Source organism: Macrosteles quadrilineatus, unplaced genomic scaffold (genome assembly GCF_028750875.1).
Source record: "Macrosteles quadrilineatus isolate MER2022 unplaced genomic scaffold, UCM_ALF_1.0 Scaffold_4__1_contigs__length_99947679, whole genome shotgun sequence".
NCBI classification, from domain to species: domain Eukaryota; kingdom Metazoa; phylum Arthropoda; class Insecta; order Hemiptera; family Cicadellidae; genus Macrosteles; species Macrosteles quadrilineatus.
In genome coordinates this window covers 12,991,145-13,015,735 of record NW_026542597.1, presented here as the reverse complement: position 1 = coordinate 13,015,735, position 24,591 = coordinate 12,991,145, and the positions used below count along the sequence as shown (strand labels likewise).

General features: G+C 34.0%; 1 protein-coding gene across 2 annotated transcripts; it reads left to right on the top strand.

Moving 5' to 3' along the window:
• The first annotated feature begins 7,767 nt into the window (after nucleotides 1-7,767).
• On the top strand, nucleotides 7,768-22,572 carry LOC128992592 (facilitated trehalose transporter Tret1-2 homolog). 2 transcript variants are annotated; one of them, XM_054416247.1, is made up of 9 exons: nucleotides 7,768-7,884; nucleotides 10,480-10,574; nucleotides 11,847-12,015; nucleotides 12,481-12,649; nucleotides 16,508-16,606; nucleotides 17,085-17,261; nucleotides 20,608-20,901; nucleotides 21,641-21,749; nucleotides 22,306-22,572. In XM_054416247.1, exons 3-9 carry the CDS (start codon nucleotides 11,873-11,875, stop codon nucleotides 22,527-22,529), a joined length of 1,215 nt encoding a protein of 404 aa, XP_054272222.1. In that variant the 5' UTR covers nucleotides 7,768-7,884; nucleotides 10,480-10,574; nucleotides 11,847-11,872; the 3' UTR covers nucleotides 22,530-22,572. The 2 variants fall into 2 exon arrangements, with proteins under 2 accessions (XP_054272222.1, XP_054272221.1); XM_054416246.1 differs by having other exon boundaries at nucleotides 10,480-10,578.
• Nucleotides 22,573-24,591: the final 2,019 nt, after the last annotated feature.

The window sequence follows — 24,591 nt, the reverse complement described above, 5'->3', positions numbered from 1 at the left end:
TCCCATGTTAACCTTATGAGTACTCATATTTAAATGGAATTAAAGAATCTTAACAGCTGGTTCAACTAAACAATTTGATTCTGTGATGTTCAATAGCATTAAAAAGTTAATAAGTTTACCAACAGGGTGCAGCACGATTATTTTTTTTATTTATGACAACAGCTAATTTGCAACCAAAAGGTGAGTGAGCGTAGCGAACGAACTTCAACCTGGAGGCGAGTTAGCGTAGCGAACGAGCTAACCTGAAGGCAAGTGAGCGCAGCGAACGAGCTCCAACCTAAAGGTGAGTGAGCATAGCGAACGAACTTCAACCAGGATCTTGAAAATGAACAAGCATTTGACATAAAACCACGTTAGGACAGGACGACGTCTGTCGGGCCAGCTAGTTGTCTTATAATATCACCATAAAAACAGCGATTCAATGAAAAACTATCAACACAATATGGAGGAAAACACACAGTTGTTTTCCTACATATATCATTACCAAGATCGCACCACTCATTCTACACTCATCCTTCACTCATATTTGGGTTAAAATACGCACATAGTGGCGTCCCCATCTTAAATAATTGATAAATGATTGATAATTGAATCTCTGTTTTGCAGAGAAACAACACAATTATTTACTACTTGAAATATCCTAAAAACGCTTTTGAAAAGTGGGCTTATGAATTGTACAAACTGCATATTTTAATAGAACACATACAACAATCCCCCAACATAGGAACAAACCCCAAGCGAAAATCAATGCTCAGTGTATGGAGATGGAGATTGGATAACCATTAACACGATGCTATCTCTACACTATCGAGTTTGCGAGCTTAAAATTGCGGATTCTTTAACAATCTTGGGTAAGGAATGAAATTGTTATACCATTGTATCGAGTTTAATTGTTACTATATAAAACCACCAGAACCTACGTCAAAAGAAATAAATATCTTTGTTTGTTATAAACTAGATGTTTAATGAGTAGCATATATCCATTCGATTGTTTTAAGTAATAGTTTTAATTAAAATAGGGTTTACTTGATTTTGTGGAACTAATTTTTGTCAAAAGGTAAGAAATTGAGTTAAAGAGAAAAACTGCAATATACATGTTCAAATGTCAGTTGAGTGTAATAACTTATTTCCCCCCCCCCCTGATGTTTATGTATTTTATCATTTAGATATTAAATTCATTTAGATACTATTCTGTATTATATAAACAGTGTTCCGACTCAAAAAGCCATTATTGTGTCTGTCTTAGTTTTATATACGGTACTCGTATTTTAGTTTAGGAATATAATTTATCAAACTGAAACTGCATTTGAGTTTGATATTTTATTAATATGGTGTATATCGAATTAGCAGCAAAATTTAGCAAAATCAATATTCTAGCCCAGTTGTTATAATTCTGAGCACTGTCGTTAAATATTATTGTTTCTTTTGACCTGGACGTCAATACTCTGAAGTCCATAAAGTACATTTTAAATAATTATAAATTTGACTTTGACTGTTATTTTGAAAATAAAAATAATGAAAACCAAAATTCCGAGTTTTTATACTATCTACATATTTATAAATTATTTTCTACTTTTAGTGCGTTTAAAAATGTTTTGTTTTAAAAAAGCTTTTTATTTATAAATTATTTTCTACTTTTTTGTTTTTGGATGTTAAATCAATCTATGTCAAGCATCTATATCAGATTAAGACAGAGGAATGTGGGAAATCTAAGGTTTATTTGAGTTACTTTTGATATAATTATGTATTAGATTGAATGTATGGCCTATACTAACTATAAATAAATCAATCTATTTAATTTCTTGTTAACTTTATAGAATACTAAAAACAAACACCTTTATATCTGCAATCAGATTGTTTATTTTCATTTTGAAATGTTTGTTTGTATAAAGAACCTCTTGGGAGCATAACCTGTACCTCTTAACCTCTGCTCTTCGAACTGTCAAATTTAAGTATTTACAGCTGACTTATATTAATTGATATATTTACATTCTTTCAAAATGTAAACATGGAAAATTTAGTTGCACATGGGGCGTAGCCCAAGTGAAATATGTAAATTAAATTATATAATATTGCATTGTCATACATTTGTGACCTATGTTTCAAATTTCAAGTCTCTAGCTCATCAGGAACTTAGTTTAAAATTGATATCAAAATTTGTAGGAAAGCGAGCTAATAAAAACAATTCCATGGGGCGTAGCCCAAGGGAAATATGAAAATTAAATTATATAATATTGCATTGTCCATCCATTTGTGAGCTATGTTTCAAGTTTCAAGTCTCTAGCTCATCGGGAAGTATCAAAATTTGCAAGAAAGCGAATTAATAAAAACAAACCCATGGGGCGTAGCCCAAGGGAAATATGAAAATTAAATGATATAATATTGCATTGTCTTCCATTTGTGAGCTATGTTTCAAGTTTAAAGTCTCTAGCTCATCGGGAAGTTAGTATAAAATTGATGGCAAAATTTTTACCGGACAAGAAAGCGAGCTAATAAAAACGTTTTAAAATGAATATCTAGGCTATTGTACCATTGACATACTGTAAATAGGCATTCCACTTTTGTGAACCAATTATACCATTGACTTTGGATACTGTAAGTAGACATTTAATTTATGACAACCAATTGTACCATTGACTTTAAATATACTACAAATAAACATATCATTTACGTAAAATAGATAGTATTAACTTTGGAAAAGTTTTGGATTAATATGATTTCTCCACTCAATAATGGAAGTAGACAACTGCATTGTACACCTTGTTTAAATTTCGAGACACCCTGCATGTTGTGCTAAGCAGCTGTTATCCGACTAAACGTCTTGTCTGCAATGTCAACAGTTTGCTCTGTCCAGTGTAAACTGCAGGCACAGAGTCTCAAAGGGACAACGTCTGGGTAAATACAGTTTAACACCTTCATCAAGCAGCTCTAACAACTCTAGAGACCACAATTTGCTTGCTTAGGGCCTTCTTGTCAAAACGACACCACCTTGCCACGTTTATTGAAACCTCCATTCTATGGAACTTTACATTTTATAACAGTTTATAAGTTTTGCTTGTATGAGATGATTCGTTGCTTTTAGCGAATTCCCAGGGAAGTAGTTATAAGTGGAGTGACCTAGACCCGGGACCGTTTTACTTTTTCCCGAGGCAAAAAACACTATTTGTTAAATTTATATGTATGTGTCTGTGAACGATAAATTATGTTGGTACGATTTGATGGAATTTGGCATGCATTTGTACAGGTAAATAAACTTGAAGTTCGCGAACCAAGATCAGGCCATGGGGGTGTTAAGGGGGTTTATGATTGTTATGTTTTTTAATAATTTTTACCCTTAACATAAAATGACCAATTTTCATTACAACCATCGTAATTTGAAAAATCAATAATTTGGTACATTGAAGCGTTGTAGGATTAAAGATTACTGTATTCTTAAAATCCCTATGTTATTGAAAGAGGCAAAGTAAAATGTCATAGTCTGCTTGCATCGGACGTTCGTTGAAACTAGTAAACGTGTCCATTGTAAAATTACAGCAAGAAAATAGAACTACAAAATTCTCCAAAATGTAGAAAACCATTATTAAGACTTATTAAAATCAAACGTTGTATAGTTTTAGATGGTATAATTTTTAAAAATATATGTCAAAATATTTTACTTATCCAAGAGAAGAGCCACTAAATGTGGTACATCAATGGAACCAATGGCAAAGTAGTTTACACATAGTTTCCTTGAAAGTTATAAAATAATCATTAAAATTGTCCGGTATATTTCTGTATACTGTATTATTTTGTGCCAGCTGATGAAATTTCATAAAACTTTGTAAAATGGTTTCGCTACTTGTAAAATTAATTAGACTATTTATAAATACTAGGGGTCGTCCAGTGGTCGAAAACTCGACCACAAATACATAATGCACAAACTTCTCTATCCCCCCCACGCTGTAAATAAAACATCTGATTGGATTTTTTCCATTTGTCTTGATTTTCTGTTTATATTTCGTTGTTATTTCGTCACCAACATGGCAACCCATAAGGCCCATTTTAATTTTTTCTTAATTTTAAATTCACTTTTTGTGCTTGTATTTGAACCTACTTTAATTTATGGAGGTATTCGGCACATCTGCAGGAAAACATCTTTCTAACAGTATCCGTAGATTTTCCCTGCGATTCACACGAGCTGAGAAAAAAGGTTTTAAAGAAACATGCTTTCCTATTAATATATAGACTAGTGGTCGTACAGTGGTCGAAAACTCGACCAAAAAAATGCAATGTACCCGTATTGAATATTGTTTACTGAATTATATTTTCCATCTATATGGACCGGTTGTCGCAATTTTTTTATTAAAAACATGTAGTTGTGTGAACTTGTCACAGTATTCGTGTCTAAAATTATATTTGTCATCTTATTTTTTGTTGCTGGCAATGTTGATGGGCCAAAATATTTAGTTGCTATAGCTCTTAATAAGTCATTCCATAAGTTTGACTTGGTAAAAATCGTCGTGTATTCGAGAGATATTAGTCACCCGTTTGGTGGCCCACATCAACTAAGACGATTTTAATTAAAACTGGCGACAACATTAACATAGGTATGGAATGTCTAGTTGGAAGTCAAAGGTATAGGCTTCTGTATTTTCACCCTACGCTGTAAATAAAACATGTGATTGTAATTTCTTCCATTTGTGTTGAGTTTCTGTTTATATTTCGTTGTTATTTCGTAACCAGCTTGGCAACCCATAAAGCCCATGTTAATTTTTTTTATTTCAAACCAATTTTTGTGCTTGTATTTGAGCCTATTTTAATTTTTAAAGAGATTCTGCTCATCTACAGGTAAATATCTTTCTGACAGTATGCGTAGATTTTCCCTGCGATGCACACTAGCTGAGAGAAAAGGTTTTAAAGAAACATGCTTGCCTATTAATAAATAGATAGATTGTTATTGATAATGTGTGATGTAGTTATCAAAAATAGATGACACACGACTTAACTTGATCAAGGAGTAAAAGCTACTAAAATTGGTAAAGCGTTTTACAATTTTAAAATTTTTGACGCAACAGTATTCAACTTTCATACACCTTAATTTAGTATCAATAAGTGTTAGTGAAAATCGTAGGACATATAATAGTTATAGGCCGGTTACTTGGAATCAAGCCAAATATAGTGGGTATTCCAGGTATAGCTTAATAAAGTAGGTAACTTCAGTACTCCAGAATTCCAGGATTCCCTTTAACCCATGGATCCTTTATTAACAGTTCTCTAAAGGTCTATGTCTAGTACTCTAAGAATCAAGAATAAAAAAAAACAATTTTATAAGAATTTCTACCTCATTTATTTGGACAGTAAAAAACATTGACGTTTTTCACGAATTTGTTGTTACTAAAATGTTGTAACTCCAATCGAGTCATTAAAATCTTTTAAAGAGGAATCAAATCATCCAACATTCAAGACTGAAAACACATGTTCAATAATTCCTCTAATTTTTTTTCAAATCAACAGGTGTGTCGCGAATTTAACAACACTTAACTGCACGACTTCAATAATTAAACGGATATTTTTTATATTACGTCTAAATTTACAAACTAATAAATAGCCTTGGGTATAGAAAAATATTACTCACGTATTGAGAAGCGAAACAAAACACGGCAAAGTAATATAACACGAGTGTTTTGGTCAAAGAGCCGGGCGGTACTGGCTAGTGACGTCAACAGAACACGTTGGGCGGTTGGGCGGTTTGGCGGTGGGTAGGAGGGTGGGCCACCCCTACGTTTGGGGCTACTACAGTGAGTACGCTGCTAGTATCTTCATTTTAGCCACTCAAGCGTGCCCACGACGCCATATTAGCGCTGATTCCATCTCAATACTTGTAACCGATGTTAGGCCTACCAATGTTAAAATGGTCGATTTTATACTATCTACTATCGACTTTTGAATACTGAAGTAGACTTTCTCTCTACAAAGAAAAAATAGACAAACTCCTGCTGTAGAGTTTTTATATAAAAATAATATAGTTTAATTCGTAGCTATGAAATAACATAGTGTATTTTCATAGGTGCGAAGTTCTAAAAACGTTAATAAATTAAGAATTAAGACAAGTAGTAGGATAAAACACGTTATATTGTATCCATTTTATGCCTCCGTGGATTGATAAAGACTAATAATAATAATAATAATAATAATAGGTTAAATACCTTATTTACGTCTTCAATCCAAGTCGTCTTTTATAATGACTACATGTTCGGCCATTATCAAATTATCTGTCTTGTTAAATTACTGTTAATAGCATTGGTCATAGTTGAAGTTCACATATACACATACACTGACTCACGAAACATTTATTTTAACATGTAGCATTGAAAATTTATATTTTTGGTCGGCCTAAACAAAAGTAACTATAACGTTGTACCGTTGTACGTATAGTCACTTTTGTAAGGGATGTCTTCTCTCTTCTGCATAAACCACGCACCAATCTCCGTCTCTACCTGTTTTCCTTATTTACTTTTCGGACTCTTCCTACTCTTGTCATAATGTATTATAGTATTTTTTCAGTAAAAACGAATAACAACATTTTTATGATATTATAAGTTAAGGTTTATAATTATTTACTTTCTCACATGAATGTAAATATACATGATAAAATAAATAAATAAAATCATATGTTTTTTTAGATTATCAGCAAAAAATAACATTTATGTCTTGCTTCAAACTTTTTCCTATGTTAATATTATGGAAGAAAAAACATACTTTAGGTGCACTCTGTACATTTCTGAAAAATAATTTTTAAAAAAGAAAACCTTAATGCAAAACTATGAATTGGGACAAACATTTTGACATTTCAAACATTAACATCGGTCCAGAAATAACGAAGGAGTTTTGTTCACACAAAAAAGCCCTCACGTATTAATATAAGAAATAATTTATTTTTTAACACATCGTAATACAGTGGTGTCTAATAAAGTGGAAGTAATCAAGTTTTTGTAATCCATGAGTACAAGCTCCTGCATTCTATCGGTAAACTACAGAACTACCACCACAGTTTGTATTGATTACACAAACTGTTAAGGATTTTAATCGTTATATAATTATTTGTTTATTCAGTTTCATTAGTTTGATTAATTTATTTTAATAAACTTTGACTTGATGTAGTTTAAATATTGTTATATTTTTTCGTGAATAATCGTCTACTTTGACGATGGAATATTATTATTTAGTATTTCTACCAAGCAGTACTTCCTAGGCTATTATTTTTCTCAGTCAATGATTTGTTTTGGTTTCAACTGAATTTATTTGGATTAGTATCACAGTTATATATGTTTAAAATTCCTTTTTTATTGTTTTGTTAGTTAAAAAAGGTAAGGGAGAGATCCAGTCGTACGCGATGTCTTAGCTGGTCTAGTGGTAGAGCGCGGAGCGTCGCTACCCGAGGTACTGGGTTCAAATCCCATCAATCACCAACGGATTTTATCCATGTGATAATACCACTACCCACTAGGCCTGAATAATGTGTAAAACAGTTCCGGGCTAGAACTAGCGCCCTATGTGACAAAAAATCCATCGGTATGAAACGCACACCATAATGTTACAGATTGGATGAGAAGTCTACTACTGTTCAAGTTAATGATTTGGTTTAATCTATGCCAGCATCCGTTGTAAGTGACTGAGAGCATGACTAACATTGATAACAAGTATGACTAATGCCCGATGTCACGTGACTAATGTTGTTAGTCTATTCGTATTCAGTAGCATGATCCACTGTCGGAGTTCTAGGACGAACTTAATGTCATAATGTGCGATCAATGAGGTGAACAACTAATTATTTTAAACCTTTGGAATATTGAACGTTTTTGCGATAAGTGTTTTTGCTGAGTGGTTTTTGTTGGAACAAAATAGGTATGTAGTGAAATCAAAGTTATTTAATTGAGTTTATCTGAGGGTTTTTAAAATTAAATAATCATTATGATAGTTTGTTTACTTAAGTAAACGTGTGTAGTATAGTTTTATAGGTCATGAATACTAACTTGTATTTTATAGCTATATGTCGTATCAATGTTCTAGTCACAGATCATAAACTTTGTAAGTTAAAAAGTTATTATGGATATAATTTATCAAAGATTATTCGGTGATCCGAACCATGTTCCTATGGGAGCAAATACTTTTGTTTACAGAATAGTGAAAATAACTTATTTACTACGTGCTTTTGTAAATACGAAGGAAACTCACAATAAGTAATGTTTTTCGTTTTTATTATTGTTAACTAACTGGTCCGACAGACGTCGTCCTGTACTAATGTGGTTTTATGTCAAATGCTCGTTCATTTTCAAGATGAGCTCGTTCGCATCGCTCAATTACGTCCTGGTTAAAATTCGTTCGCTACGCTTACTCACCATTTAGTTGGAGCTCGTTCGCTTCGCTCACTCGCCTTCTGGCTAAGCTTGTTTGCTACGCTCATTCGCCTCCAGGTTGAAGTGAGTGAGCTAGTGTAAAGGCAAGTTTTTGGAATTTTTAAAATCAAATTACTACAACACGGTTTGATGGATTAAAAATTTCCTTACATAAAACCCTTCCCTTGGCACTAAGGAACACACAAAAAAAGAATCATCCAATTCCTTGCACTCGTTCTCGAGTTATGGAATACCATAAAAAAGGGATTCATTTTCATGTATATAAATAATATACATTTCAAATGATCTGTTGTTATTAGTATACATACCCAAATATTGTATTTACTATTTTAATCTTCCTGTCCCTTTTTGTTTTTCTTTTCGTTCTAACTCAATGAATCGGTATAGGCCTAGTTTGAATAGTGTTCCTTAATATAATACGCAATATAATTTTTATGAGATTAAATCTATGTTTCTAATATTCACAGCCTATGTTTCTAATATAATTAATTATTAAATAATCATCGTCTTTTATTTTCAAGTGTATTTAATACAACTCATCTTAGAATGCATTTTATTAACTAATGCTATAAACATATTTTTGTTATAAACATATTATGTTTTCAAAAATTTGTTATCTATTTTTGTACAATCTGTTATATTCTTGGAAAATTATGTATAACAGTTCACAACAAATTGGTGGGACGTAAGCACATGTCCATCAACAAGTCACGTAGTCCAGTCAATGAATGATCCAAAAGTAGGTGTAGAGTGCGTGAGCAGGTAACTAAGCGATTCCTTCAGAAACTTGTTCAGGGTGCTTAGGGTGTTAACATACCAAAAGTCCTGACTCCTAGGTGGTAAGCCAGGGGGTGGAGGGGGGAAAAGGGGGGGGAAAGGTACGCATCTTGGGTTTTTTGATTATATCTCGAAAACTATCAACTTTTTGTATACTATAGTAAATTATAAAATTGAAGAAGATTAAATTTTCTACAAGAAAAGTATATAATGTGTTTATTTTGGTTCAACAGATTACGAGTTATAACTTATTTAATTGATATCCTATTAAAATACTCCTTCCATAAGAAATACATGTAAATTAGTATGCGAAATGGGGCGAATCCTATCCGCCCAAAGGAAATATAACTGATATTCTGGAAATTTTGACAAAATTTCCAGTAATTTGACACTTTAATCATGAAATTTTGTCAAAAATTAAAGCGAGGGTGAGAGTTTAAAAATGGGATGATTTAAGGTTTTTTTTATATTTCCAATAAAAAAACACCAAAACTCGACATTTTGTTACCTCGCCCTCGCCTTAATTTTGGATCAATTTTAATGATTAAAGTGTCAAATTACTGGAAATTTTGTCAAGATTTCCAGAATATCATTTATATTTCCTTTTGGGCGGATAGGATTCGCCCCATTTCGCATACTAATTTACATGTATTTCTTATGGAAGGAGATTTTAATAAGATATCAATTAAATAAGTTATAACTCGTAATCTGTTGAACCAAAATAAACACATTATATACTTTTCTTGTAGAAAATTTAATCTTCTTCAATTTTATAATTTACTATAGTATACAAAAAGTTGATAGTTTTCAAGATATAATCAAAAAACCCAAAATGCGTACCTTTCTCCCCCCCCCCTTTTTCCCCCCTCCACCCCCTGGCTCACCACCTAGGAGTCAGGACTTTTGGTATGTTAACACCCTAAGCCCCCTGAACAAGTTTCTGAAGGAATCGCTTAGTTACCTGCTCACGCACTCTACACCTCATTCCTTGACTGGACTAACGATAAAATCAAAGATTTTTAAAATTCTTTATTTTGGTTTTTAAAATCATGTTTATACTTCAGGTTCAAAACATGAATAATACTTTTAAATCTGTTCAAAATCATTATCTGATCAAAACCAAGTTAATATTAAAACTGTTATGTTATGCTGGCATTCGCGTCAACCTTCTTTTGTGTCTATAAAACCTCATTAGTTGCTACCACAAACAAGTTTATGTTGCTCTTAGTTAGGTTCGAAAAAGATCAATCCTTTCTTTCCTAAAAGTTTCTTGTAAATACTAAATATGATTCACTAATCTGTTCAGGATTTTGAAATCTTCTAATGGATGTCCAACACACTGCCAGAAGTGGCTTGGGCATGGAATCGTACTCACTTCGCAATATGTATCTAAGTGTATTTGTTGGTAAGTTATTTACTGAACACATTAGAGGTTTTTGTTAGATTATTGAATTTAACATGGATTTCATTCACATCTATTTTCTGTTAAGAGATAAGGTAGAGTTGTAAAAGTTGCAATAACAATGGTTTTCTAAAAAAAATTGGTCCCTTTGCGTATGTCCTAAAGTTTAAATGAGTGTAAAAGTTCATTACTTAATTAAGTAAATTTACTATCAAAAGCGGGTGTTGGGAGTGGTAAATCTATGCTGTTTTATTACTTAAATTTTAAATGCTTTTTATGTACTTTTAAACGGCAAAGAAATCTGTAATTCTCTAGGAGAAGTGAAAAGATCAATTTTACTTTGATTTAGTTGTCTTAAAAACATTATTTGATTGCCCAGCTTTTTAACCAACCATTTACAAAACTAAAAATACGAAAATATTCTACCTCGTTATTATACAGTGGAACCTTGATAACACGTCACCCTTGATAACAAGTGTAATTTTTAAATCCCCTAGTATTTATTTTACCCCCAATCGAATGTTATTGCAAACCTTGATAACAAGTCTTATTTAATGAACCCCATGAGAGCTTTATTATCGAGGTTCTACTGTATTTTGCTACACTATTAACGAAATTCTCGTATAAGGAATAAACTATTACCGTGGGTTTCATGGTAAAACCTAGACCCGAGACAAATTTACTGTTTCATTTTGAGGTCCCGAAAGACCAAAACACCATCCGTTGAATTCATTTGATGAGAATTTAGTCCAGATCCAATTTTCATGAAATTTTGTACAAACGTGTAAACCGAATATTCGAAAGAGTTCACAGACCAGCATGGTCGGACTATGGGTACAGGGTTTCATGGAGTAAACACTGGGTAGGCCTAAAAATAATTTCGTATATTGAAACAGTTGTACACTTCGTTACGAAGAAAAGTAAAGAAAAACTGTAAATTAAAAAACTTTTATGTTATTCTTATGGATCATAAGTTAACAGTTGTAGTTTGCTTGTTTATGGATGTACTTTAATCTAATTCGGTATAATATATTTTTCATGACTAAGTTATTGATATTTTTCCAAATACACACTTTATTACATTCAGTGTTGCAGCAAACCTAAGTAGGTCTACTCATTAAACCTAATTTTATTCAAAAAGGGAGTAAATCTAACATTTTTGAGGACATATGTGACTGAAAATTAAATTTGTCAAATGGAAATTCGCCTATTCTGTAGGTTTGCTGTAACGGTTTTTTATTTTGTTTTATTTGTTTGTTATATTTTTACAGTAAAGACAGCGTACATTTACATAGCAATGAATTTGGCCTGGAGCTCCTTGATGATTCCATACCTGGAGACGACTCTGACTGTGTTGACCATAGACAAAGTAGCCATCTTGGGAAGTCTGCCCTTAGGGATGATGCTGGGACCAACCGTAGGATACTTCTTAGCTCCAAGGTAACTTAGATGCTAGAATTACTGTTTTATCTTTGTGTCTTTTTATTTTGCATCTTTGGATTGGTTTGTGGACTTATCTTTTATGTTCTTTTTCACATGAAGACAGGATCATATTCTAGATACAAAAAATAGCAAAAGCTTAAGGACCTTGACCAATCGTAAAGTAAAATGTCTGCAACAAACCTCCTGCGCCTGTCCCTATTTAAGAGTATGCAAAAAGAAAACTAATTCCCAAAGTAACATCACTCGTCAGCTGACGATAATATTTTGTTCGCACGCTCTTATACTACACCCCTGCTTTTGTTTTACAAATACTCCTCCTGAACGGCTGAAGCGATCTGCACGAAGGTTTGTCCAGTAAATGTGTTAAACTAAGGGAAATTTACTATTGGACGTGGGAGTGAGTTGTTTTAAAGTATTTTGGAATGTTTACACTTTACAGATTTATCTCTTAAAAACTTTCAGATATGGATACAAATCAATTTTTCTCCTCTTCGGTATCCTCAGCCTGTTATCAGTTCTGCTTCTCTCGTTCGTCCAAGTCTGGATCATCTGCTTGGCAAGGATTTTAGCAGGAGTTGCAACAGGTGCAGTTCTATGCTACATGGGATCTTACATTAAGGATATCGCAGAGGTTGGTCACAGTAAAAATATAAGATTAAATATTTTAACTCTCTAATTCAACAAACAAGATCTAGTCCAGGCGCTGAGGGGGTTTGAGCATGCATAAAAGTGTAACGAAATTTGACTTTTGATTGTTGCTATGGGTACCTAGTAGATGAAGAAAATCGATGTTGTCGCATTTCTAGGTGGTTAATAACATGGGGGGAAGGGGGTGAAGTTGGGGGGCCGCCCGGGGGGCCGCCGCGCACAAAATAGCTTATATCTCGAGAACCAAAAGTCATATGAATACGTTAGACACCTCAAACTGTGCAGAAAAATGCATTCTACAAATAGATTATGTAGTAGTTTCACAGAAATTGACAAGAAGTTACTAAAAATTATATTTTTTAAATTTACGATAAGTATAATCAGGAGTATAATGGTTTTTGTTGTTGTTTAGAACCATTAATCTTTTAATTGACAACTTTTGAGAGTAGTACACTATAGGTAAATAGTACTTCTGTATAATGAAACTATTGCGGTACATAACTTAACAGCTATACAATCCTCAGATCCAATAAACATAACACAAACAAAGGCGCAAAACGCGTCGCGGTCATTGTTCCTGCTGCCTTAACTATTAAAGGCGAGTACAGTTCAAGCTGAGACTTATATTATACTTTTAGAATGATGGAGATTCTGAGGATTCATTTGCATATCTATATATATAAAATAGTATTGAGCGACTATTATGTAGCGGGAAATATAGTTTGTAAAAGAAGAGAGTTCAAAATATATTTTGGTGGTGGATCGTTTCCATCACCATCTGAAACTGCAATAAATTCCCTACAATTTATACATCTCCGAATCTGAGGTTGGTTATAACAATTTTATGTAGTTTTGAAAAGGTGATAAAAATTATGTTTTCGTAAAAGAATGTTAACATTTCACATTCTGACGTAAATTACTCAGGAAATTTCGATTTCAACAACATTTAACTATACATTTTTAGAAAGAGCTTTTACTCTTAAATTATGCAGTGTAACAAGGCTACAAATACAAGCTAGGAATACAATGGAAACTCCATGTACAGTAATCTAAACTTAAATTTATTTAATTACAATACAAAATTGATTGTAAAAGAAAAGAAACTAAGGGTTCACAATAAAAGTTTACAAAGGGTGCAAATGAATTTACTAAATTAAGCTTTAGGCTAGGCCTATTACAATAGTTCTAATTTAGGTTGAGGGGTTATATTGCATGGATCTTTATCTCAGGTGGGGTGATCGAGCGGCGTTTGAATTTAATTTTGTGATTATATATAGCCTAATTAAATTTTGTTTTGAAATATAAATTATGTTCGAATTATTTTCTGAAAGGTTAATTAATTTATGTTCTATATAAGCTTCTATTAGTTTCTTGACTTTTAAATTATGGTACAAAAGTTTAAAAGTTAGGCTTAAAAGTGTTGTAATGGCTTCGATCCAAGGAAAGAAAATGTCTACTGGAGTGATCTCACCAAAATTGACGTCTTCTTCACAGTTAAATTTCTTGATGTTGTGTAGTTATTAATATTTGTAACAAGGACGGATCTTCTTTAATCAAATTTCACTAATTTATTCCAAATATATGCACTTAAAAAAAAAATTTATATTAAAATATGCAGTTTACAATTTATATCTTCATACTATTCAGCACTCTTAGAAGTGAGGAAGGTTTGATGCATTGTTGCATTCACATATGTCAATGCTGACTTTATCACGGAAAATTGTAGGCCACTGTTCACACATATATTATAACAATTTTCATTTGCCATAGAGCTAAATTTGAATTTTGACAAGTTATTTAAGTAAAATTATATTGAAATTGAAGCAACTTTGTTACAAAAAGTTATAGGTTATTATATATTTACATTAAATAAGGTTATTTGAAAATGTTCTATATTATAATGTATTGAATCAATTACCTATTGGTCTGTTTGGCCATATATTATACAAGGTTTGATAAAGAGAGATGGATTGACATATTGATAAAAGTAAAAACATATGGTAAAAATTAAATTATATTCTATTGAAAATTTTTGTGAAAATACTAAATTGTTACCGCAGTATAATATTTATTTACTGTTGATGCAATAAATTTATTTCTCATACGACAATTAAATACAATTTGGTAAATAAAGTAGTTTGGTAGTTTTTTATAATTTTATTTTTATGCGTATTAAAAAAAAACATTGCTATTTCTACGTAAGGAATCATATTTTACACAACCTTAACATTTGGATAATATGGATAAAAACATTATTTTTATGATTTTTGCGGGTTGATTTAAACATTTCTAAGTTGAATAATCCAAAAAATTGCAAACCTACCTACTACACCTACTACCTACTACCTACTACGCCTAAAAGCATTGCTGAAAAATATATATTTTTATATTCTACATTTATCACTGAAACATAATATATAATAGATATCTACTTATATGGGCATGTAACTGTTCTCTGGTGAATTATATGGTACCACTACAAAAAGGGCCAAAATATAACCACCACTGGTACCCAGATAGGGTCAAGGATTGAGAGATAAGAAGTAAAATTATAATGCTTCGAACTTCAACTATAACTTCAGCTGTTCAGGTCAATTTAATTGTTAACGATTGGTGCGATGATTCGTTGCATTACTGTCAGAGACAATGAGGGATAAAGAAAAAATAACCTCTCTTTTTAAGTTTTGAGTAGTGGTTTTTGGTAATTAAAATACTGTTGCAGGTTAATTAATGCACACAACTCGCGTAAATAGTGTTAACGACACTCGTAGAAGTTTTTAAGGCACTCACCAAGGCTTGTATTTAACATTTTCTACTCGTATCGTTTACACTACCTTTACGCGATCGCCGAAACAGCTGTTGCACCAATTGTGCAGCCTGGTCAGATGATGGAAACGTTCAACTATATTCAACTATAATAAATACTACCCAATTTTTTATAAACTCTCTTCTTTTACAAACTATATTTCTCGCTACATAATAGTCCCTCAATACTATTTTATATATATGAAAATGAATCCTCAGAATCTCCATCGTTCTAAAAGTATAATATAAGTCTCAGCTTGAACTGTACTCGCCATTAATAGTTAAGGCAGCAGGAACAATGACCGCGACGCGTTTTGCGCCTTTGTTTGTGTTATGTTTATTGGATCTGAGGATTGTATAGCTGTTAAGTTATGTACCGCAATAGTTTCATTATACAGAAGTACTATTTACCTATAGTGTACTACTCTCAAAAGTTGTCAATTAAAAAATTAATGGTTCTAAACAACAACAAAAACCATTATACTCCTGATTATACTTATCGTAAATTTTAAAAATATAATTTTTAGTAACTTCTTGTCAATTTCTGTGAAACTACTACATAATCTATTTGTAGAATGCATTTTTCTGCACAGTTTGAGGTGTCTAACGTATTCATATGATTTTTGGTTCTCGAGATATGAGCTATTTTGTGCGCGGCGGCCCCCCGGGCGGCCCCCCAACTTCACCCCCTCCCCCCCATGTTATTAACCACCTAGAAATGCGACAACATCGATTTTCTTTATCTACTAGGTACCCATAGCAACAATCAAAAGTCAAATTTCGTTACACTTTTATGCATGCTCAAACCCCCTCAGCGCCTCGACTAATCGAGAATATTTGCGATCTATTATTCGTTCTGTGATATCGTATGTTGATGTCATTAGAATACACCAGTTAATAAGATAAGGAAGCCTACAGGTCTTCCAGCATGTCAAAGTAGTCCAGAACCTTTAAAAATGTCAATTCATACAATGCTTGTGTACTATTTTTTATATTGTTATTGTTTTCACTCGTTTTGTTACATGTTTTGTTGAAGCAAGAAGTGAGAGTAGTTCTGAGGCCTTTGTACTACGGATTCACGTCGCTCGGCTTCCTTTTGGTTTATGCAAACGGCTCGACTTTCTCATACTTTGAGGTAATCTTCTGATTTTTGATTTGCATTCAAGACTTTTCTGAGAAGTTTATAAAAAACGTTGGACCAATAAACAACGAATATCATACTAATTTGGCTTGGAAAAGCGTGAACGTTGAGATTTTCTTAACGATTCTTTATATAAAAGCAGTTTTAAAAGCAGTGGAACGATTTAGGTCAGAGTAAAGATGCAACCAATCAACATTGTCCAGTCATAAATTTCCTGTAATGTTATGTTATGTAGACTGAATGGTCAATGCAAATACAATTAGCTGATAAGATGAAAGAGAATTTAATATAAAGAACATTTTTATTACCTACTAATTAAGAGCTAACAACTCAAAACCAAAAACTTTTCCTATACTGTATAATTTGCTTTGGAATAGATTTTAGAGTCTGGATTCAGATAGATTTGTAATAGATTAACTTTTACTAGTAGAACATTTTAAAGACAAAATTTTTACATTGACTCGAGTTTCAGATGCTACTGATGCTTGCGGTCGTACCAGTTTCATTCTTGATTTGTTTGACCTGGCTGCCTGAATCCCCGTATATCCACGTGGCTAATGGCAACATGGCGACAGCCGAGAAATCGATTGACTTTTTACACAGAGGGATATCCACTCGGGGACTCGATCAGCTGATGCTTCTTATTCAGGTTTGTCTTTGCAGAGTAAAGTATTCATTTTTGGGCTTATCCTTTTCGATCTACTTTTGCACCCACGAAGTTCAACAACCAAAGACTTCTAAATCTGGTAGAATAAATTAGAAAGTATTCTTTTGAAATGGGTATTTCCATTGTAGTTTTATTCGCAGCTTATAAAACAAGACAAATGTCGTTGGACATAATCAATCTAGACACAACAGCGTGTTTTACGGGGGTGAGATAAAGGGATACTTGACTGATAACAAAATATAAAACATTACACTTAAATCCTGCTATAAACCACACAAATTTGAAGTTATTATGGTGTAAAATCCTCAAAATTAAGAGATTGACTTGATTTTGTTGTTTAGGAAGACACAAAGACAAAGTCAAAACGATGAATTCCAGTGAGCGGTGCTGGGTGGGCTGATAAGGCACGTATGACTTTTATTACGGCAATAAGAGTTTTATTATCTTACACTATACCGATATACAATAGTGCCAGTAACGTGTGCAAGGAGGGTGACACAAGAATCTGCCACTTACAGGAAGGGCTGTATTGAAAACCGGGAGAGGACAACGGACCAGATCTTTGTTTGGGTTGATCCCCTGATTTATAGCCTGAGGGTAGTGGTCACCGGAGGAGGGGTGGGGAATCGAGAATTCTGAATCCCACCGGAGGCGTTAACTTTTTGTCAAAGATTTCGCTTAGAATGTGATTAGGCCTACTTCTTAACTGGTACATCTTTTGTTAGAATTTTAAATTTTATGATCAGAACTATTTTTCGATTAGGAAACCTTTATTCGATTTTTTCATTATCAGCAAGTTTGGTTGGTTTGGTTAGGTTATGATAATTTAATTTTAGAAATAAAAAATTAAAAATTGCATTTTAGGCATTTGTAATTTTATTTTATGAACATAACTATTTTTTTATTAGTAAACCTTCATTCGATTTTTCATTATCAGCAAGTTTGGTTAGTTCGGTTAGGTTATGATCGTTAAATTATTTATTATATTATTATTATATTATTAAATTATATATTATTGATCGTTAAACAGTTCGGCTATGCACGGTATGATGCGGAAGCGTTCGACACCAACCTAGAACTGACAGGTCAACCGACCGTGATTAAGAGGATTACAGCCTCGGTCAAGTGCCGGTTGTGTCCTGATTGCGAACAGTCCAGATTGCGAACAAGGGTAAAATCGTCCAGACTGCGAACACCTCAAAAATGCTGTGGACTACCTGAACATGAGTCGTCCAGACTGCGAACAAATATTTTTGAATCTGTAAAGATGGTTTAGTAGCTGTTGTTGAACGTGAGTTTTAATTGCTTGTTGAGTTGGGAATGTGATTGAATGATTGATGTTGTAATGTGTAATACATGTTATTTCGGATGTAAGATGTATGTAAGTATGGTATTTATTTTAGTTGCTATTTAAATTGCTCGTTGACGATGTTTTTTTAGGTAATGATTGAGTTTGGAATGTGATATTGGCAAATACATGATATTTCGGCTAATTATGTTAAACTATAGTCAGTTTCTCTTATATTAATATGCGAGGCTATTTTTGTGAACAAAACTCCTCCGTTATTTCTGGACCAATTTTAACGTTTGAGGTGTCAAATAATTTGTCTCAATTTGTAGTATTGCACAAAGGGTTTTGAAACTTAAAAAAAACTCTTACCCTTAAGGGCACGAGACGCTATCAAAGGCCGCATCTTCCCCATAAGAATTACATTGAAAACAAATTTAAAAACAAAAACAACTGTATATAAAAAGAAACTCACCAGCTTTTTGGGAGTAAATATTGATGTTTGTAATATTTATGAGGTAATAGACAAATCTAAACAGTCAATCAGTTTTGTTGGAAGAACAGACAATTTCTTGAGTTTAAAGGAGAAATGTTGAAAACAGGAGGAGGAGACAATTAATAGGAAATCTTATACGAATAAGAAGAGTAGTGGAGAGGCCTGGTCTCACAGTAAGGAATCCAGGTACACACTGACTTGGGGAGATGAATCAGTTTTGTCAGTTATGCTAAGCAACTTAAAAACATGAAGAATATACAACAGATGTTGTCACAGTGATAAAGTAAACCTATCTAAAGTCCGATCAAATAAATACATGCAAGAAATGTTTACTGGTTAAAAGCTTTAAGTCGGGAAACATTTGTAGAAAACACTAAACAATAAGGCCTGGTCTAAAAAATGCTAAAATACAAGAAGCCTTTATTATTTCAAAGAGCTATTTAATAGCGTGGGTATTACAATTAGTCATATGAGCATTTAGTCGGGTCTTTTAAACTCATCGAAAATTATTACTGTTATTACTGTAGTTTTAAAATAACTTCTGTACCTAAAATACCGGCACTTGACAGTTGCTCGATTTCGAGCAACAGGTACCTTAGTTCATATGAAATGATTGTTTTATTTCTTTTACTCTGAGATTGTTTAGTAGTTGCTAGTTCAAGTCAAACATATTATAATTAATTTTAAATAAACATCCACTTTAAATACCTATTATCGGAACGAATTTGTGAGTCTGGAAGAATCTGTCTGTTAATAAGGGGCTTTACCTATAATTATACTACGTCTCATAAAGATATGTGTCTTCAAGAACATTCATCCTTTCCATTATGTATATTACCAGTCTTAAGTTGTGATTTAGGCTAAATCATTCTGTTAAGGGTTTCTATGAAAGGGTTGAAAACCCCAACCACTCAAAATGTGTTCGCAATCAGGAATCCTCCCCACCCCACGGACGACCCCCTCCACCTCGTAGACCCAAACATGTTCGCAGTCTGGACTGTTCGCAATCAGGACTGTTCGCAATCAGGAGGACACCCAAGTGCCTACACCCATTGAAAACCAATCACTTCTGACCCTCCCGTCTACCTGAGAGTCGCCGCTCAGCCCATCGGTTACCTCCCGCTATCTCCGCGTCCCGCCACCTCCGTGTACCGTTACCTCCGAATTTCAGAGTGACCCCTATAATCCTCGGTTACTTCCTGCGTTAAGACTTTCCGTCCAAACCTAACATAACCTAACTTAACCTAACCTAACCTAACCTAACCTAACCTGACCTAACCTAACCTAACCCACGGGTTAAATTTTCATTAAATCTTCCATCCACGGGGCTTTGCAGCCGTGGATGCAATGGCAGCTAACAACGCAGGCAGTGACGGGATTATAAGCGTCACTCAAGAATTCGGAGGTGGCGGGACAGATTTGGGTTCGGAGATGGCGGAACGCGGAGATAGTGGGAGCACACGCAGCCCATCCACCACTCACTGGGGGTAACCATCAAGGTAAAAATCGTTCAAATCTCGAGATAACTTGATTTTATTGTGCAGGAAGGTACAAGGAAGAGAGGGCCAGAGTTGTTTCTTCCTCCATTCCACAAAGACCCGAAAATTGCCAAGGCGAACCTTACTCTCTTCGTTCTTCTTTCTCTCACTGGCTTCCCCGTGGTGTTCATGTTCATGGAGCCGCTGATAAGAGAGGTCCAGAAGAAGTTAATCTGGAACTCTCTCTTCATGATTGCTACGGTCAGCCTCCCTCTCATGCCAGTGGTTTGGATGTTCCACGCTTGCTGCAGTTCTAGGACAAAGATGGCGACTTCATCGACACTCATGTCTCTGTTTATGGTCAGTGAGAGCTCTTGAGAGGTAGTTTTGAAGCTATTAGATAAAATAGGTTCTTATCCGCTAATTCACCTTCATTTTTTCTGTTTTTGCACCATTTTTAATGTATATCTTCTTTCTCTTCCTTTAATCTTAACTACCCCCTACAATAGGTTACTGATCTGTGACGACCTTAATAACTTACAGTAAGCAGGTCTATGAAAAAGAGGGCTACCACTATTTAAAGTTTTCCCTACCTAACCACTTAATCACCTTCATTTGCATAGGGCAGAATTCAACAGTGGGGGCTCTCTTCTTTTAAAAACCTATACTTTACGCCCCTGAGGTATAGTTTAGTTCACAGAATCAAGCCAGTGGTGACCAGAGATAAGAGAATGGTCTCATCCCTCAACCCAACAATATCTTGCTTATCAGGACAATGCTGCCAAAACGTAGCCTATTCCGGAAATGATTATCTGAGAATCCCAAACAGTATGTTACATTGAGAATATTTAAAAGAATAGTGTGAAGTTGGCATTTGCACCATGTTAAGTCCAAACTGATAAAACGAAGAAAATATAAAATTACTTTATCAATCACATGCCAGGTTTTAATTCTTATTCAAATTTCAAAACAATGAGCCAAAACTGGCGTCGATTCCTTTTCAAATAATTTTTTACACTAATGTAACATGGTTTTTGGTTTTATTTTTAAATATTTTTCTTTGGGTACCTGTATTTGAATCAGTATAATTCTGTTTCAGGCGATTCTTGGAGTTTTCTTTTTTTATTTTGAAAGCGGCCAAGATGTATCACATATTTTTTTTATACCTACGATTTGTCTTACATTCTACGCTGCAGCATTCCTAGTCGGTAAATATTACTGTAACAATAATGCTTTACTTTTATTGTTCTACTATAAGAATAAATATTAAATTGCCAACAGCATGAATATGTCCCTTGTCCCTAACAGTAAGCTATTTTAAGGACACCCTATTAATCCTCAATAAAGAAATTGATTAATTATTCAGAGAAGTGGTTTTTAGCTTGGTGGGAGGGGGTTAACTATGTTGGGGGAGGGAGAATTCATAGGTAGCCAAAATGTCTAGAATATAAAAATATTGGTTAATGGTTTCTTTGGCATTTTTTCGTAAATTATTTCACTATACGATTTCTTTTGTTTACTTTTATTGGTATACAAATGTAGATTCATGTTATTTACTAACATTACTGGACAAATAATTGTTTTTCCTCTGGCATTCTGCATTTATTTTCTCTCTGACCCAAAAAGGCGTGTCTAGCAAGTTTTTCCTGGAGGGTTTAAATTTGCTACCCTTGACAAAGAATTGTAGGGTATATTTTTTGTTTAATCTGAGCTCCCATAACCTTGTACTGTATTTTAACATTGTCTTGATTCATACTTTTTCAGGATTTGTTGATAAGCAAGAGGAAGAGGGAACTGACAGATGTCGAGATTGTGGGCGAGTAGTAGCTCTGAGTGCTGGCTTCTTCAGCATGTTTCTAAACGTTGTGGCTTTCCTTCCAGTTAAAGAAGTCCTGGGAACAGCACCCATTTTGTGGTTTTATTCTGCAGTTTCAGTTATCATGACGATCTTTATAATAGTTTTTAAACCTAAAGGAACATTATTTTGAGTAATATTATGTTCCTTTCTAAAATACATTTGTGGAATTTCTAGCTGTGGTGTATTATTAATAGGTACTCCTGATGTTTTTAAAATAGATTTTAAATTTAGCTTTTATCGTTTTCTCCAATTATGTTTTTCCATGTTAGTTTTGTAACTAATGGACATGCATAAGCATTCACTCTCCTAGTCAGCCCAGATAGGTGGGTAATTTTCCTTCCACCATGGGTGATGGTTATTGTTTATTGTGGCAGGACAGGAGAACAAGAATTTTGATAAAGAGTAAGAAAAAAGGTTTCAATCAGATAAACCCTTAAACGCGAGCGCGGAGGTATGACATACCCCCACGGACGTTCAAAACGGCACACGGAAGATTTCTCAGGTGCCGTTTACGTCACTAACTGCCGACGTCACTTTGAGCGAACACCATTAGCGCAACGATACTGTTTAGAGCCATCGGCCTCGGTGGTGTATTGGATAGCGTATCGGGCTGATAATCCATATGTACCGGGTTCGAATCCCACTGGTAGCACTAGCTTTTTGTCAAAAATTTTTGTCATATCATCAAGTTTGGTTGGTTTGGTTAGGTTATGACAGTTTAATTTCATAATTAAAAAATTAATTTTAGGCATTTATGATTTTATTTTATGAACAAAACTATTTTTTAGATTAGTAATCCTTCATTCGATTTTTCCATTATCAGCACGTTTGGTTAGTTTGGTTAGGTTATGACAGTCTAATTTAATAATAGAAAAATTATAAAATTGTCTGTTTCTTCAGACGCAGCAGTTAGTGACGTCAGCAGTTAGTGACGTCAAACGGCACCTGAGAAATCTTCCGTGTTCCCCACCGCACGTTGTTGCTATAATTTTACAATTATGCTGGCAACCACGATGAGCATAACAGTAGCTTCCTAAAATAGCATATGCTATTATCTGGCTGTAGGGTTGTTAGTCTTGACCAAGTCATTGACCTGTTATCACCCCCCTGGGTCTGACATACCCCCACGCGCGTGCTTGTGTTACCAGTAGGCCTACAGTGTTCAATGTGTTCATTAGGGAATCCAGTGCCCCCCCCCCGCGCATAGTAGTGTCTCAGGTTTATTACCATAATTAATTAGTATTAATGACTTTATCATTATAATTTCGATAGTATTGAAAGTTTGCCAAAAAGCTTAGTATCTGTAAACCAATTGGATGGAAATAAGACATAAGACATAAGATCAATTTATTTCCTGCAAAACTTACAATATACAAGTCATTGGAAAACGTCAAATTCTACATTATAAAATACATTATAAAATATACATGAGATCTATGAATAAAAAGAAATTCCTTCAACATCATATAATAAAGGAAATGCATACACAATATGACCTGCAACTCACCATGCAAAGAATGAAAAAGAAAACAAAACAGCACACTCGGCAAACATCAGTCAAAAAAAAGTACTTACATAATCTTTTTTTAGTTTATAGAAATCGTCAATACTATACAGTGGGTTGGCCAGGAGGAGACGTTCCACGCCCCTTTTGAAATGGTTGCTTGGAAGGTTCCGGGCTGAACAAGATAACACATTGAATAGTTTTAGGCTTACAATGTCATAATTACTTTGTAATTTCTTAAGCCTAACAAAAGGTACATTTAAATCCTGTTTACTTCTAGTATTGTACGAGTGGATGTCGCTCCTGAGCTCGAGAGCGCCCAACTCCTCCTTAGTTTTGATGAGGGTCTGGAAGATAAACAGATTAAAAACCGTCATGAGGGATTCAGCTTTAAAGATAGGCTCACAGTGATCCAGGCGCTTGGCCCCTGCTACTATTCGTATAGCCTTTTTTTGGAGAAGTAGGACTCTCTCGACTCCAGGAGCGGCACCCCAAAGTCTCAGTCCATAAGCTATGATGCTCTGGAAAAAAGCCACATACGCAGTCCTTAACCACTCTTTTGGTACACAGTACCTTAACTTACGAAGCAAGTGCACAACCCTAGCCAGTCGGCTACAAACATAATAAATATGGCTATTCCAATCCAGCTTACAGTCTAGGTAAATACCTAAAAGCTTTACGCTTGTTA

Coding starts and splice junctions, on each gene's coding strand:
- LOC128992592 (XM_054416246.1), top strand. CDS start 10,497: ATGGATGTCCAACACACTGCCAGAAGTGGCTTGGGCATGGAATCGTAC. Junction 12,650..16,507: donor ACATTAAGGATATCGCAGAG/GTTGGTCACAGT, acceptor GTTTTGTTGAAG/CAAGAAGTGAGAGTAGTTCT. Junction 20,902..21,640: donor CACTCATGTCTCTGTTTATG/GTCAGTGAGAGC, acceptor ATTCTGTTTCAG/GCGATTCTTGGAGTTTTCTT.